Source organism: Varanus komodoensis, unplaced genomic scaffold, assembly GCF_004798865.1.
Source record: "Varanus komodoensis strain SLA01 unplaced genomic scaffold, ASM479886v1 scaffold1, whole genome shotgun sequence".
In the NCBI taxonomy this organism is placed as follows: domain Eukaryota; kingdom Metazoa; phylum Chordata; class Lepidosauria; order Squamata; family Varanidae; genus Varanus; species Varanus komodoensis.
Window position 1 is genome coordinate 61,185,440 of NW_025335268.1, and position 17,794 is coordinate 61,203,233.

Below are 17,794 nucleotides of genomic sequence, written 5' to 3' on the forward strand. Positions count from 1 at the left end.
CTAGAATCCAAATCCGGTGATAAACATATCTCTCTCCATGCCAGCTTGGACAATGAGCACACTGCTCATCACTTGGAAAGGTGAGATAACAGACTGTGACAAGCATTCTGTTCAAGTCAAGGAGTAACACTGGGGAGGAATATTTAATCAAAGCTATGGAACCCAAGCTGGTATTCGGGACTATGCTGGCTTTGAAAGAAGCTCTCACACACAAAAGCAGCAGAACCACAGATGGGAACCACTTCTCTTTTACCATATACATCAACCAACAAAGCAAAATTAGAGATTCTGCTAATATAAATAAAATTCTCAAGCTATTTCACCAATAAAAAAAATGCTGCAATGAATGTTCCTAGAATTAGTTATAATCAGGTGCTTGAAAATACATTTCACTCAAAGAAGTGGTCTTTGTGGGTTTGGTTCACAATTTATAATCATGGCAATACAGAATTATGATCATGACCAGCAAGTCAACAAATGAAAATAATATTTTGTGCTGAACCAAGATCTAGGGAGATACATGAAAATTGCTTCAGTGTGCAAATCATTTGAACTTGCCCTGTTCATAATCCCAAAGACAAATTTAAGGAAGAATCTGGAGAAATGTTCAGATTTCTGAATTTGCAGTAACATTTCAAATGTGTGTTCTGAAAAATCTTCACCTTAAATATTTTAAAGTGCAATTTTAAATAAATACACATCTTCATGCTTTATTTGATGGGAGAAGTAGACACCTTTTAAAAATGTACCTGGAAATACATATATTATCCATTTGAAATGCATACTTTTCCTGTTTGATCAGGTAACTTGGTTGAATGAATGTTTTCTTTGGTTGATGATCCAAGGATATAGAGGGAAACAACATATTCCAATTTGTGAACTGAAGAAAGATGCAGTATACCCACTGCCTCTCTGCAGTTTAGCAGTATTTTTTTATTATTATCCAGCTTTATCAAGGTGGGCAACAGTAACTTCACAGCATTCACTATTATGAGCAGTATCCAGCATGGGTCTGTTGTGCTGCTCCATTGCAAAAAAATAACTGGGCATTTCTAGAAGCAAGCAAAAATGAGGGGATATCTTCATTTCAGGACTGGAGCAGATGAGCAAAGCTTGCTGAAAGAAGACCTCTGCCAAACTGTCCCGATCTAAAAATGAATGTTTGCATTAGTTTAGGGGCTTTTTATGGGAAACTAAAAAAAAAATCTGTTGCACAAGAGGTGAGTTCTGCTAGCGCAACAGGATTGGCAAGAGCGCTTGCTCACATGATAGACTCAGTAGGAAATTGGGGCTCTCTTCTTTCAGCTACTACCAATATTGTGAAGAATACTTTCTGGAAGAAATCTACTTTCTCTGCAGCCTGCACCCCAAATACTGAAATTGAATTTCTTGATTTGTTACATATTATTCTGGTTTTAAATATGTGGACTTAATTTCACACCTGATAAATGCCAGTGAAATGTGGGGAGTGGGGTGGGGAGTTCTGCTTGTTTGCTTTGATAGTTTTAATGAAAACTTCAAATATTAACTCATATGATTACTGTTATTTCCTAGGGATGTTGTAGGCTCTTCCACACTAGAAACATTCAAGATGCAACTGGACAGCCATCTGGGGATAGTTTAACTTTGGAGTCCTTCAGTGAGCAGGGGGTTGGACCCTATGTCCTTCTGGCCCCTTCCAACTCTACTTTCTATGATTCAATGATTAAAATGCATTACTATAAAGTTCACTTAAGCAATAAATTTTGCTTGCATGATTATAGAAAATCATGGAAACAAGTTCACAGAGACACACTGAACAGTAGGGAAGAGATACGTTACTTGATATGACTAATTTAGAATGACAGTCCATTATCCTTTCAGCTGTTTTGTTTCTCTTTCCAGCTAGATGGAAAGCAGGGATGCAAAAACTGCTCATGCATTTCCTGCTGTTCTTCCTCCTAAGTATCAAAAGCTTTCACTCCCATTCAAGTCAGTAAGAATGTTTAAGCAACTTAAAAAAACAAAGCAAAATAAAAATAAAAACACTTCTCTTTTACAGTGTTTCTCACTGTCCATTTACCATACCTTGGGATAAACCAGAAGCTATATTTAGCACATCATATGCAAACCATCCTCATCATATTTTAACATCATTTTTTAACACAGAAGTGTTGCTGGGTTGGTTGATCGAAAGGTCGCCAGTTCGAATCTGCAGACAGGATGAGCTCCCGTTGCTCCGTCCCAGCTCCTGCCAACCTTGCAGTTCGAAAGCATGCAAATGCAAGTAGATAAAAAGGTACCACTTTGGTGGGCAGGTAACAGCGTTCCGTGCACTTCAGTGTTTAGTCATGCCGGTCACATGACCAGGGAGACTGTCTGCAGACAAACTCTGGCTACCTCAGCTAGGAAACGGAGATGAGCACTGCCCCCTAGAGTCAGGCATGACTGGACTTTAATGTCAAAGGGAAACCTTTACCTTTACCTTTAAGCATGTAAGAATGGTCTCACCTTTCCATCCAGCCACTCTTGCCCTCTAAGTGCTTATGGGGCCTAAAGGGGAGGGTGGGAGAAAGAGACCATCTCCATTGATGCCAAAAAGGGAAGAGTGCCTGAGTGAGGAGGTTGCAGGCTCCTGTACGCATGCAGAATGGTCACAGTATAGATTAAGGTCTGCCTACTCATGTCAAAAAAAAGAAAAGAATACAATATAATGGGGAAGATTAGCTTTATGCTGTGTACTTAACCTCGCATGTGGTTCATCTCTTCATGTCTTAGGACAGCTTTGCATCTTACTAGAACTATGGGTAGCACACAAGGGTAAGTCTTCCAAGAAACCTTCTAAACAATAGAAAATTGATCAAATTTGGGAGATTATGATTATCTATTACCTTGTGAAGAAAGGAATCTCGGCATTAATGTTTTTCAATAATAATCACCTTTGTGGATGTCCTTCAGGACTCTAAACTCATTCCAATAAAAAGCAGATGCATTTACTTTTTCCAGGAAAGATTCATTGGGACACTGCTCTTCTGCTGCCCTTGCAGGGCCCATCGCTTGTGCAACAGAGATTTGATACTTATAAAAATGGCCCAGAAATTAGCTGAAATGCAGATTTCCAGGTTGGGGTGGTTTAGCAGAACTTTGCTGACCTGTCCCATTCAGGAAATGAGCATTTTTACTCTTTTCAGGTTAATTCTAGAGGTGCAAAAGCCCCATGGCACAGACATGGAACTCAAATGAATGCAGGAAAACAGGATGATCCCCTGTGTATTTAATATATAAATCAAACATCCAGTATCTATAACTAGACAGAGAGCTTCCTCTTAGGCTTTTCTCACAAGCTTAACCAAGAAATACTAAGCACACTGATCAGCGAGGTTCCTTTTATCCTGCCATGTTAACGCACATTATGTGTGTTCTTCCTTATTTTTAATGTTATTCCAAAACAGGATTCCTTGTCCAATAAAAGGATGAGCAAATACTCCATGGAGTTTTATGCTACTTCTATAGATCTGCTGCTTCTACATCTGTGTAGTCAGTTTTATTGTATTCTGATAAAACTACTGTAAGCTTACCTGATAATTGGGGAGGATGGCAGGGGATTATTATACTAAATAACTACCACCCATGCAGACGCAGAAGAGGAATTGTAGGCTGCATGCATGCCCATTGTGGCTGTGTTCAGAACTCTGTAAAGTCATTCTAACAATCACAAAGTTGCAAAATGCAAAACTTTGCCTAAAATAGGACAAATACCCTAGAGCCACATGGTTTGGGTTGCTTGCTTGCACAATTCTTATTAGCACTTAAAAATATGCCATTTTTGGTCTGCCTTACAGATGGAAGTCTCTGGATAAGATCACACTCCAGTGTACTGATGCTAACAAGCAGAGCTAACAAATTGGAATCCAGGGGGACAAATTGTGAAAAGCTGTCAGATTCCCACCCTCCTATCAGGTTCCTCAAACGTCCCTATGTATGACATAGTTCACGCTAGGAAATTGTTGCAAAGAAGAATTGAAATCCCATTCCAATTAACTGTCAATCAACTATCAATGAAGAGATGATTCTTTTGAAGGATATTCTTCAACTCTGGTAGCTGCATGAATTGAATGTTTCTGTGTTTGTTCAAATATGTACAATTAGGTATGTGGTGAGAATTCTGTGCTTCCTCTCTTTGGTTAGAGTTGCTTCAGGTAGATTACTATCATTGTCAAGTTTGCACTGATAGTTCTATGTTCGTTTCATGGTAATGTGACACTTCCTACAAACTGAGAAAGCACACAGTCAAAATAAGAAACAAAGAAATTAAATATAATGTCTATATAATTATATTGCTCTATAATTATTATAATTATAACAATTTAATAATCACATTAATTAATTATAATAATTTAATTTTGCCGTTGACTTTAATCTCAATATCCTTTGTCTGATTCCGTAAACTCCACAAATTCAGCTAGGCATACTACAGAATTCCAAATGTAAACTAAATTTCAGGCCCAGTGCAAGAAAAATCACTTTTTTTCTAGAATGGGATCCTGCTGATTTCCAGGGAGTTGCATGTGTGGGCTGTGAGTATAATGGACTATAAGGCCTGATATAATCCAGGAATGCAGCTGTTACATAAGTTGTGAGTCTTACAAAATAGTAGAGGGCTGGCATTTTCCTTTCCACATTGCTAATGCCTAGACATGTCCAGGTATTTCCACTATGGCCTATCAAGGCCACAATCCATTCTGGGCAGTATGGCAGTTTTCTGGACAGAGATTCAGGACAAGTCATGATTAAGACCTCTGATGTCCTGTGCCTGCAGAGAAGAGACATAAATTAACTTTAACTGAAGCTGCAGCCAAAGAACTGGATAACTCTTCCAAATGTATGTGTGAAATTCAATCCAACTTTCTCCTTTATTTTACTTCAGTTCCCAATTTCCTCTGCTCGTTTCTTTAAGTTTTATTTTTCCTTCTCCTACGCTTCTATCAAGTTCTCTTCTCATTGCCTCCCCTTTGCCTGTAAGCCATGTTTCTTCTGTATCTCCTGCCAACCCTCCTACCTCCTGGCAAGTCTTTCTAGTGTTCAGGCATTCTAGTCCAAAGTGACTGATGTCCTGTTGGCCACCTGCGATGCCTTTCAGTCTAAACTGAGTTTTCCTTTCCTTGAAAAAGATGTACTGCAAACATCTAATGGTTCCGTTTCCTGAACAGCATGGATTCTGCTAACTTTCCCTGCTGTTATTCAGAACTGTGATTAGCAAGGGACTTTAAAAGCCTTACACAATAGCAAAAGCAGAGAAGAAGATCCAGAATAGAAGAGTTCCACAATAGTTAGTCACTGGATTCCTGGATTTAACCCACAATGGACCAAAGAGGCTGGAGGCACCAAGTTGTATATGTGATTCCAAGTCATGGGTTATTGAAGGGCTGTTTAATCCTGGATTATGCAAGAGTTTATACTCTATGACCAAAAGTAGAATTTGCATATTCAAAATGGCAATCAAATGAACCACCCTGGATGTAATACAGCCTCACCTTGGTTAAATAACCCATGGTAGGCTATCCTGCCCTGGGGGAAGCCCCACTGTAAGCACTAATTTGGAAATGTGGATTTTTTAAAGGGGCACTACCCTTTATCTCAGCCTTTATGGTATATTAACATATTAAAGCAAATGATTCTATTTAGGAACTTGCAAACACTCCACCTGCTTATGTCTCTTGGAGGTACCCATGCTTAGGTAAGACCTATACCTTGGAAAAAGCTGAACTTTAAATCAAGAAGCCTTAATTTAGAAAGACACACACAGTGTAGCACTTCATTCATTAGCAATTCAAGAAGGAAATAATCTATCCCAGAAGGCAAGCACATTGAATAAGGTTCAGATTTCAAGGGATGTGTAAATCATGAGTTTTCCATCTCTGGTCTAGATTTTTCTTAAATAAACTTTTGCTGTTTTGCAATCTTGTCTATGTTTCAAAAGCAAGGGAAAGTGCTTCAGAAATTATTGGCAATCAGCTATGAGGCTGCACAGTGGTTGACACTGATAGCTGTTACTGAGATTTCATATTTTCAGTTAGCAATAAGAAATTGTCTGTATCCTTTTATGTTGTGCTATAACGCTACAGCTTTGCTCAGTTCAGGCAGTTAGCTCACTATAATGAGATATAGGCCTAAACAAAAAACCATCAAACTCAATCCTGTCAAACTGGCACTGTGTCACTAGCATCAATAGGACTGAACTACCGGCACTGCTTTGTTCAATGGTCAGTGCTACGTAAATAGATCTCTTCAGATTGTCTTACATGCATTAGTATGATGGCAGGGCAGGGAGAGGAGCTTTCTTGAGAATTCTGCCTTAACCCACAGATAGCTGTAGAATGAAGCCCAAGCCTATGAAGCTTTTCAGAAAAGGGACTGGAAAAGGCTAGAGCAAGGTCTATTGATAGATCTCTGGAAGATCTCCAAGTGTTCCTGACTCTGAACTATCTAGCAGTGCAAACTACTAAGTATCTCCCTAACTAAAGATAGGATACTGAAAAAGAATGCTGCAGGGAAAACGAGGAATGGATCTGTGGGTGGAAGGACAGAAAAGCATGGTTCTGGTACTGATCATAAGTTTTTGGACAAAAGATGCTCAAAGTTATACTGATCCTTAGTTCATAGTTCATATCCACCAGGCTGCACTACTGTTTTTTACCTGGGCCTGATTTTCAGATCCCTGGATTCTAGAAAAAAAATTAAGTAGATCTCAGAGCCGTTTAGTCTGCCTACCCCAGTTTCAGAAGAGAATAATACATGCACACATTAACTATTTGGGATCCAGTGTGGAGTTATTTCAGCAATATAGTTACTGAATGGTTCTGTTATACAGTTGTGCACCAACTCCACCAATTTAGCACTTCAGAAAATGGCCTGATTTTGTCTTAGATAGCCACTTCAGCACAGGTACCAAAGCTGAATGGATGAAGCAATAACTTGAAATACCTTGACGATGTCAGTTTCAAAAAACTAAGCCATCAGATAGGGTGTAGCCTCACACAGAACTTCACAGTTCATTGCACCAATAAAGTAATAATTATCACAAGGCAGTCAGCTATATAACGATAATTCCCATGACAGCCCCACTGTCCCTGAGAAGATTATGGGTATTTAGGGCTAAGATGCCATCATTACCCTTTCTCATGGCTTGAATTTTATAGGGGATCCAGTTTTTATCATCTTCAACTTCTAAAACATCCTAGTTTTCCTATTATTCTGATTTATTTTGTTTTTCTTACTCCAGATAAGAAAAGCCAGAAGAGTTGCACAATGCTTTCTCATTGTCTGGAAGCAACTTATATTCCCTTTATAACAAATACTGCCAATTAAACCAAGCCCCTCAGAATGTTGGGGTTTTATATCCTTTCACTTTCTTATAGATCACTCTCTTAAATTTTCCAGGGACAAGTGATTGCATAACTCATGATAAAACTCAAAACCCCCCAAATACTCACTTGAAATGGTAACAAGTACCAAAGACACTATTGACACATTAAGGTTCATGACTGAGTCTACTCCCTGATCATTATTAAAGAGCCAACTACCAGATTTGGGACAGAGGGGGCTGGTATGCTCTGTATAGCCATTTCATTTTGCTAAAGTCTGTGTACTTGTCTCTACAGCAGAGCAATCCTTTTCTCTTGTACCACTGTTTCAGTGAAAATTGCCTTCCCAGTCACAAAACATAGACATAAATGTTTGTTTTGTTTGTTTGAATGAAGTTGTTTTATATATAGAACACTTCAAAGACACATGGCATTTTAGTTCCTATGATTCAAGCAGAAGGTATACAACATTTTTACAATTTGTTTACCAAGATTTACCCTACTTGCACTTTCCAGTTTGAATATGAACTCAGACATTATCTGCACTTGAAGTCTGCCTATTTCAAGTTGCAATGTGATACATGGAGGAAAACACGTGAAAACAACAACACAAACACTTTTGAAAAATGCACACAAATATGCTTCAGTGAAAGAAAGAAAGAAAGAAAGAAAGAAAGAAAGAAAGAAAGAAAGAAAGAAAGAAAGACAGACAGACAGACAGACAGACAGAAAGATTTGTTCCAAAGATGCACGTATTTTGAAAAAAAAATATGCACAAAATATACACGGTACTTCAAGAAAAAAAGTTTACAAATTTGACATGGATTCAGGTCAGAACAAACTTTGAGATGGCTTTTGGAGAAAGTTGATAAACCTGAGTTTAGCTGATTCATACATTCCTAAATTCAAGGAGAAAATTGTATTTCCTGTTGCAATGAGTTTGTTAGTTCTTGAAGTATGGGTGTCGCCCCATGGATCAATAACTGCCTAATATGTGCAGAATGGTCTTTCACAGCCCTACAGTTTGGGAAGTTCTTCCAGGAATCAGAAGACATGTGCTCCCAAACAGGGAGTGTAACAACAACTGGGAAACACCATCCAAGAATACACAGAAAGCCGTCAAGTGTAGGGAAGGCCATCTGTGATATAAAGGGAAGTAATAAATAGCATAAAAATGGAAAGACAAAAGAAAAATAATCCTATACTTTGATTTAAGAAGTTTTGGGGAATACTAACAACTGTGCTCACAATTTAGACTGGATGATACTACACAGAAACATTTCTTTAAAATGTTTTTTCAGTCCAGTCTGACAATCAGAACGAATACAAGATCAGTCTTCCACCAGAACAAATAAAGAATGAAATTAAAGCCCCATAGTGTTCTTTGGTAACTTAGTCAATTTTCTGTGTCATTATGTCCTGGGACTTAAATCATTCTGGCTGTTTTTAAAAGAAAGCATCATATGCTTTAAACATCCTCCAAATTTTACTTTGGCAGTTTCAAATGTTCCTATCATTTAAGCATCTCATTTCTTATAAAAACACTTAACTCTTTTTCTCATAAAATTTTACATATGGCAATTCTCAGAACTTCTGCAATGCTGCCCACAAGGTGAAATATTTTTCAGCATTTTTCAGTCAGTGAATATTAATTGGCTCTAACTGTAAGAGAGAACTAAAATTCTTTCAGAACCATATTAATGTTTACCTTTCTCTTGGCGCAAAAAAAAAATAAGGAAATGAAAGTGGTTAATCATAAAGCATGGAGAAACTTGGGAGAACATTCAGTTCTCAGGCGCTACTGAGTGGTTCATCTTGAGGCTATTTCCTTCTCTCCCAAAATGTTAGGATGATCATAGGTTACATGTATAAATAAATTCTTATAATAATCTATGATATAAATGCATCCATCCTTCTCCTTATGGGATTTAGTTGCTTATTTTGTCCCTTATTATGCTCATGCTTATCAAAGGTTGCTAACAAAGCCAACTCACTCAGTTCCCCACCCGTGTTAAGGCAGTTTTGAAGTAGCCCAACAAAAACAATGTGCATTCAATGTGCCAGGTGAGTGAACACGTAGCCAGGATTGGGACCATGCTGAGTAGCCCATCCTGCTGTTCTCTGCAAGTTGAAAGCAAACATCTGCAATGGAAATATATACAAGGAAGCTTCACTTCCACAGAAGTTCCAACTCCGTGCCCAGGCCTCAGTGGAAGGGGTCACATGAAACAACACTGGAAGTGGGATTGGGCAGAATGGCTCCATTCTTAGCTCATGTGCTTCACTGCCTTAGATAGGACTACATGCATAGGGCTATTTACTCACACCCCTTTTAAAATAATGCCAACTCATCTTAATGTATGACTTTCTCCTTCTTCCAAGCATATAGGACGTGAGGCAGGATAACAGTGATTGGCAGTGATCTATTGCACCAAACTGGCCCTGGGAGACTGCAGAAAAGAAATAACCAAGCTCTACCACTACCACTAGGACATGAAAAAAAGAAAATGAATTGTAGTAACAATAGTTCTTCAAACCATAAACTGCAATAGAAGGGAAATGTGAGGATACACAAGGAGCAAATCCCATTACACCTGCCAAACACACACACATGCACCAACCCTCTGTTACCGTATGTGATTATCCTCATAGTTTACTCACTCAGAACCACTTCACAGATTGCACAAGAGTGGTGTACAATGTAGGCAAAGTAATCTGAGGTTCTGAGGCTCTGTTTCCAGGATTTCAGCAAACTTGCTCATATTAAATCACTGGAGTGGGAAAAGTATATTTCTCATACACACAGGTATTATTTATTGGATGTGGTTATCACTTTTTCTTCTGGTATCTTTTTCTGCAATCTGAGAATCTAACTTTCAGAACAACATCAGAACAACATCAGACAATCTAGTGGAGAAGAGGTCAGGGAGTACATTAATCCTAAGAAAGGCAAGATATCTGTATATAATACAGACTTGCTATTTGCATCATAAATAAAACACAATTATTTAACGACATTATACATTTCCAGATCTTTGGGTGATTAAGTCAGGCCTGACCCATGAACTCATGAAGCTGAATGCAGCCCAACAACCAGTAACATTGTAAAAATATAATAGAAACAGAACATAAATATGATAATATCTACTCCCAGGATGATTCTAATGCTAGAAAGCTCTGCTTCTGCAGAAAACAATGTAGCTTTAGGACTGCTTCAGTGTGTCAGATACAAAGTCAAGAATCAAACCAGGCTCCAGAATTTGGTGACTTACCAGTTTTTGGGAAGACGATTTAAGCGTAACATGGAAATTCAAGGGACAACAACACAATGTCATTATAATGATGTATAACACCTCTATTCATTTGGAATAAAGGACTGAATTTAAGCCAGGCAAGGAAGGATGAGGGAATGCATTCACTGTTCTCCTGTGGTACGTAGATATGCTCAGATGTGCAGCTCCTCTCAAGAGTAAATGATACACAGGTGCCCATCAGGTTGCAGACTTGCAGAACAATCCTAAGCATGCAATGACTTGCTAGTGAATCTTATTATGTTCAGTAACTCCTGATTGTGTCTAGGAGTACAGCCTTAAAATGAAACAGGAAGTTGCCTGTTTACTCTCAAATGGAATGTTTATGCACAAATAAGGCATCCTCCCTTTGCAAACCTTCCAAAATGTGAAGACTTATAAGTGTTTAGGTGACAAGGGACATTCAGACCTTGGAATAATAATTGGAATAATATTTTTCTACAAATAAGTGTAAAAGGCCTACCTTGAAAAAGGTCATTGTTGCTCCATCTTCAACTGCTCCATATTCTATTTTAGTTTGCTTCGCTAGATCATCTGCCGAATCAATGGGGGACTCCATACGCTCCACTGTCAGAAAGGCGGCTAGATTAGCAGTGTACGAGGAAATGATGATAAGTGTGAAAAACCACCAAATGCCTCCCACTATCCTGGTGGAGAGGGCTTTGGGCATGAGCTCGGAACCTAATGAAAACCAGGGGAAACAGATGAATCCAGGGTATAAACAGTATGACCTTAATGTAGAAATACAGTTCTTTCATGGCAGAAGAGTGAGTGTGGACTCACCAAGCAAAATAAGCAAATAAATAAAACTATAAGCTTAAATACTGCTTATACAGACACACAAATGAAATAAAAAAAAAATGAAAAACATATACTGAAAGGAAACCTTGTTAGGAAAATTGTGTCTTTCTGAGACCCAAACTATAGCAATGGGAGGCCTAAAGAAAGGTTAGGCTCTCAGCTTGGGTCAGAACCCAATAATTTAAATGCCTTTCTAATAAAGTGACAATGAAAAACAAAATGGGAATGAAAAAGATATTAGAGCTGTTGAGAAGCTTTGTGCTAAAAACATACAGTAATCCCAAACCTCCCAGTTAAAATTTAGAGCAGCTCTTCCGTGTCTTTATCAATCATTAATTAAGCAGCTCATAAAAAGGTGTCTTTCATGACAAATAAGCTGTTGCCCCAAACTCTGGTAACGAAGGAATCAAGAAAAAATGTATCAGGAAAATTCTGATACAGCGATGACTCCAACAAATCTGAACATGTTAAGCAGCCTTCAAAAACAAAATAAAACAAACAAAAATTTAATGCAGTGAAGCAATAAGCAGCTAGCCAATGACAAAATGATACATCTCCCATCTCTATACTTAGCTCCACAGTTTATAGTAAAGAAGAGTGGCCAAGCCACATTTCATTTACTCAAGCAGCAATGAAAATATTATTCTTCAGCCTGAATGAGACCAAGACAGACTATAAGTGTATTGCTGGAGTTGCCTGCTCATGGCCTTAAAAATGGAGGGGGCTTTAGATATGGCTTAGTAATAGACATCATTATAAATTTAGAGCCTAATGATTAAAGCAAATTTAGAGCCTAATGATGCTAGTGGTATCACAGAACTTCCTTTTGTGCTGCATTCTTAAAAGCAATCATGTTTCAAGTTTGCTTAATTTGCAAAAATATAAATGTAAGTTGGCATGCATGAAATTCTTAAGAATAGAAAATTGAATAATTTAATTAACAAGTAGTGGCAAGTCAAATATAGACATTTTTCTACAATGCATAAAGGATGTTGCAAGGCATGTGTGCAACAAGATATTTAAAATATATAGATCTGCAGTGTCGTTATGATAAAGTATTAGCAATTGTGGTCAATTAGGCAGGGATTTATACCCCCTCCTTTTTGTTTTACTAGGGTAAAATGGAATGAAGGCAAGATGGACTATTTTATTCCTGATTAATTGTATTGTTTACATTGCATCAGTTAAGGAACTGGTCCAGCAAGGTAACACATCTTCCAGGGAATGAAGCTTATGCCAAACTCAACATTAATTACAGAACTGAAAAATTTAAGAAAGAAAGAAAAGAAAGAAAAGAAAGCAAGGAGAAAAAAAGAAGTGGTATCATAACTGGACTATTTGATCCAAAACAGCCCATCTTACCCTGCAGTTCATCTTACCCTTGCTGTTTCAAACAAAAAAAGCTGACAGACTTGGACATGACAGCCAACTCCAGCGCCAGACTTTGCCTAGAATTCTGCAAGGAAAGAAGTAGAAAAGTACCTTTCGGATGTAGTCGCTCCTAGGCCCTGTCAGTCAGACACTTAAGACACTATCACACTAATATAGCCAAATAAGCCCAACAGCTTTGACTGTTTTCTCAAAAAACCAACATTTAGGAAAGTCAAACAAGACTTGGAAGAAAAGAACAGTAGAAAACGTTTGCCATAGTTGCCCCAATTACCACAAGTTCGTATCTTACCCAAGGATTTAGAGTGCCACCAAAGCCCGTAAAACAGAGCCTGGTTAGGGGCTGACTGTCATGTACCCAAGGTAACGTCATGTCAGCACTATATCCCACAATTTCCTGGGAGCAAAGCGAGTGGGCAAGGAATGTATGAGTTTCCTCTATCATGTAGCCTCCAGCATTCATGGAAATGTGTTAGGAAAAATGGGAATGATAACACTATTAGTGTTGATCGGTTACTATTACAACTTTATGGGGACTTTTTATTTAGAGTGTTTCCCTAAAATATTCCATCAATTCAAGCACAGTAAAGACTTCAATTTGCATCTTTCACTCTCAACTCAATATACTGCAAAGCAATTTCTTGAGGACTGGATTTCAGAAAAAGTACTACTTTTTCCTATATATCAAAAAACTACACAACTACTTATGACTGTTGAAGCCTTCTTAAGGCTTTTGCTTTTCTCCTGCCTCTCTGCTACACTACCTCAAATGCCACTTTTAAAATGAGGGATATTGAAAAGTAAAGTTCTGCTGCACAAATAGGTAAGAAATTAAATATCCTATGATGACATCCTAAAGAAACATGATCTGCATCCGTCTAGAAGCACCAAGGGCTGAGCTGATATAAGTGCACTGCCCATATAGTTTAGCTAGTCATGGAGGCAAGTTATATTAATGGGGACATTCCAGAATGGGAAATGAAATCCTGATTGTATTCTGTTCATGTAAGAGCTGGCATTTTCTCTGCACAGAATGTGTTCTTTCCTCACATAATAACAAAACATGGTTTGGTACTATTAATGAACTTGGTGCATTTATTTATTCATTCATTTAGATACCCCTTTCATGGTTTACACTCTCCTCCTCATGCACTCACCTGTATGAATTGAGCTTGCAATCTTCATTTATAGACTGACTATAAACAAATGTAATGAAATGCTACACTTTGTTTCTAAGTAGAAAGAGGATACTGAATGTGAAGAGAGGAGGGGAGGAACAAAAGGATATGCTTAGGCGTAGCTCAAGCCAAGGTGCACGAAATTGTAATTTGGCAATACATGTGAACTGGTCCAATGAAGCTGTCAAGTCTACTTGAGCTTTCTGGAGCAAATGAAATTGCTTTATGGCTTTATGTTCTTATGGGCCTTGGGGATCCATGACAATTTTCATAAATGCCTCCTAGTTCATGATCTGTACAGTTACTTGCTGCTTGTTTATCCTTTACTGGAGATAGCAAACTGATATGTCTTGCTATTGCCTAAGCAAAAACTACTGATCAATGCTACTTAAGTAAAACAAAATTACAGTACAGCTTCAAAATATAGCGGAAAATGGTACACTCTACTAGAAATATGTTTTGCAGATAGTTTTGTTTTGATTATAACATATTTATTTATATGAAAGGACTAATTCATTTATGGAAGCCTGCCATTAGTTTTTTCACTACATAGTATATTTGGCTCATCAATATATTAAATGCTTATGAGTTTGAGTATATGATTTTTGAGTACCAAAATATACCACTGAGATATAGAATGCAATCCTATACACATTTAGTTGGGAGTCAATCACATTGAAACTCAATGGGTGTCATTGTTCAGTAGACATGAGACTTTTAAGCAGAAACCCTGAAGGGTGTGTAGAACACACTTGGCATGTCTGACCCAGCAACAGGTAACCAATTTTCAGTACTGTTAATTTGAATGGAAGCCTTAACTGTGTGTTTAACACTTTCTCATTAAAATGACTAGGACTTGAAATCATGCCTATTATTGTTTATGGGTCCCCATATACCCCTGACTTTAAAGACAACAAGCATCCATATCAGCTTGTGAAAACTCTAACACTGTACTAAAGTTGTACTAGTTTCCTGCTCATAGGTAGTTATGGCAATGTGCTCTGATTCCTATATCTTTCTATGACATTCTGTCAAGGACATTAATTACTTTTCCAAAAAGGAAATGTTTTTTTCCCCCTATTCCTTATATATTTTTCCTCTACAGAATACCCAAAGACACATGTCCAGCTTCTGAACTATTGGTTGATGAAAATAAATCCTGGTTTTAGCACTCATGTACGCATATACACTCTTAAAGCTGCCAGGTTCTCTTAAAATCTGTGATTTAAAAGAAGGCAAATTCCTTGGGTATTCCAAGAATGAAATATGGGTGACGTTTAGTACAGACAAGCAGCAACACTGGCAGAATGAAGAATGATGTCTTTTAAAAGGATTGATGTGAAGAATTACATCATGAGTTTCCATTATACTCCTTCCGTACATAATCTATTACAGAGCAAAAGACAAAACCAAACCCAGCAAAAACCTGCATTTGAGAAATTGCATCTGACTATTGCTTATCCCGAGCATCAAGTAAATCAACAGAATGGACAAAATTAGTATAAAAGGGTGCACTATACAATCTACTTTTTAAAAAGGAAGTATTAGTTTATCCCTGGTAATTTCCTGATTAAAATTTTAGCTGTCATTTAGAAAGTAGGAATTTAATTTATTTGTGTGTGCTGTACATCATGTACTACATCAACAATATTTTAATATTTAAACAATATTTTTGCTTATGCAAAAATCCTCTGTTTAAGGAACCTTAAATGTCAATTGGTGGAAACAATGGGTGCAACAGGAGAGATATGTATTAACTACTCAATAAATGGCATTTTGTTTCAGTACTAAATAGAGAGGTCTACAACAAAAGTAGGCCACTGTAGGAAGAAGTAGTTATCATGCCTTCCACTCTTGCTGCACAGATATGTTCCTGTTTGGAAAACGTAGGCAATTGTATTGATTAGCTGTAGTGGCATGCGAGGAACTCCCTTGCTAGGAATGTAGACAATTTATGTTGATTGGCTGAGGACTTTTTTCCCTAAAAGATATAAATATATAAATGTATTAATGTAGGAAGCTGGTTTATGGTTACATGCACAGAGGCACCCATGCAAGCTGTGCCAAAGAAAGAGAACCGTAACCCCCAGCAAAAAGTGGGACATGGCGCCCGAGGGAAAGAGCAGGCTGAATCGTATACCTTGCTGCATGAGAGCTCCAACTCCAAACCAGAAACTATTTAGCAAGGTAAAATTGTTTTCCACCACGTCTGAGTCGGGGTTGCAAGGGTGTGGATTATACCACTCATAGGGACTAAACCTGTGGTAATTGACAGAAAAAAAGAACATATTTAACAAGCAGTGAGCAGAAAGTCTATCCAGCAAATTTGCTGCAAAAGAAACAGAAAAACAAGAAAAGTTAAATAGAAAATAGAGAAAGAAAGTCTTCACAATGCAACTGCATTATATACATGACAGGAGGCATTACAAGAAAAAAAATACCAGCAGTGAAGAACCCCCCTCTTCAGCTATGGGTTTGTGTAGTAACACAGTCGGAAGCGAGGGAGCGCTGGCAGGATGTGCCCAACCCTCACAACCAGGGACTCAGCATCACTCAGACTGTCAGCAAACATCACATCATGTCGCTCTTAGGCATGTTGACACGCACATAAAAGGGGGCTATTAAAAGTTGGCAATTAAGAAGAAAATAATTACAGTTTCAATTTAATTAAGAATTTGCACAAAGGCTTTCAGATAACAATCATGGAAGGAAAACTGCTAAAAGATAAATGTGTTAATGCGTGGCAAATGGCTAAGGAAATAGCATCTGCAAGGAAAAATGGGTTTGTTTATTACAGTAAACCTAGAGGGTGAAATCCTATGCATGTTTAGATAGCCAAAAATAATAATACTAAAAAATATCCTATCCCTCCCAGCGGTCCCCAGCCTTTGCCTTTTCTTGCCTAAGATGCATAGGATTGCATACTGAAAGTATATGGGCATTCAGCAGCTAGGGTTTGTCTAAGACTGAAAACACTCCTCTGGACTACAGAAAAGACTGCTTCTTGAGAGAGTTGAAGATCATTCTGAATAAAATCTTTCTGCCTCCCTCATACTCAGTGGTGCTAGAACACAATTAGCTGGTTAATAGGCAATATTAAGAATATGTGCATTTCCAAGGCAGAGTGTAACCTAAGAAGAAATGGGCTTTTTTCTTCTTGGATGAATGGCATCATTTTCCAGTAGTAAAAATGCCACCTTAATCACCACACTGTCTAGATGGTAGATTGGAGTACTATAAACATGCATTTCATTTTTTCTTGGGACTGAGACTTACAGCATAATGTGTGATATTTACATCACTGATTGTTTCTCCTCCAAAATCTTATTTACCAAATTATGGCTACAACATGCAAACATGTCTACTATTTAAGTTATTGTTGCCTTCATACAGAAACACTTAAAGAAGCAGGTTCCAGTGAATTTAAATATTTTGTTGATAAAACTTGTTGATAAGAAGAGCTCTCTGTTGTCTTTTTTTCCACAAATATATGATGACTTAACACCACTGTCATGCCACATTATTGTTTTTGGGTTTTTTAGTGAACAAAATCTACCAAACATTCACCTCAGATGAATAGCTAGATGATAGGAAATTAATTATCTTGGAAATCAATACTTTGACATTTTTCTACTGTTCTTATTCCCATGTTTAGTACCAATCACACACTACCAAAACAAAATATGGAGCACAGTACACAATGGACCATAACTACCAAAATAAATAAAAATGCATAAGAATTTAAGTGCTAAACTCACTTATGCATTTTGTT

The 17,794-nt window shown here is 37.7% G+C and overlaps 1 protein-coding gene across 1 annotated transcript in view; it reads right to left on the reverse strand.

Moving 5' to 3' along the window:
* The window catches only part of GRIK2 (glutamate ionotropic receptor kainate type subunit 2), a 531,310-nt gene that overhangs the window by 109,847 nt on the left and 403,669 nt on the right, over positions 1 to 17,794 (reverse strand). The window contains exons 12-13 of the mRNA XM_044427342.1: positions 16,163 to 16,281; positions 11,118 to 11,335 (exon numbers count right to left, since the gene is read on the reverse strand). Of these exons, the coding sequence (XP_044283277.1) occupies positions 11,118 to 11,335; positions 16,163 to 16,281 (337 nt within the window). The remainder of the gene's footprint in view (positions 1 to 11,117; positions 11,336 to 16,162; positions 16,282 to 17,794) is intronic.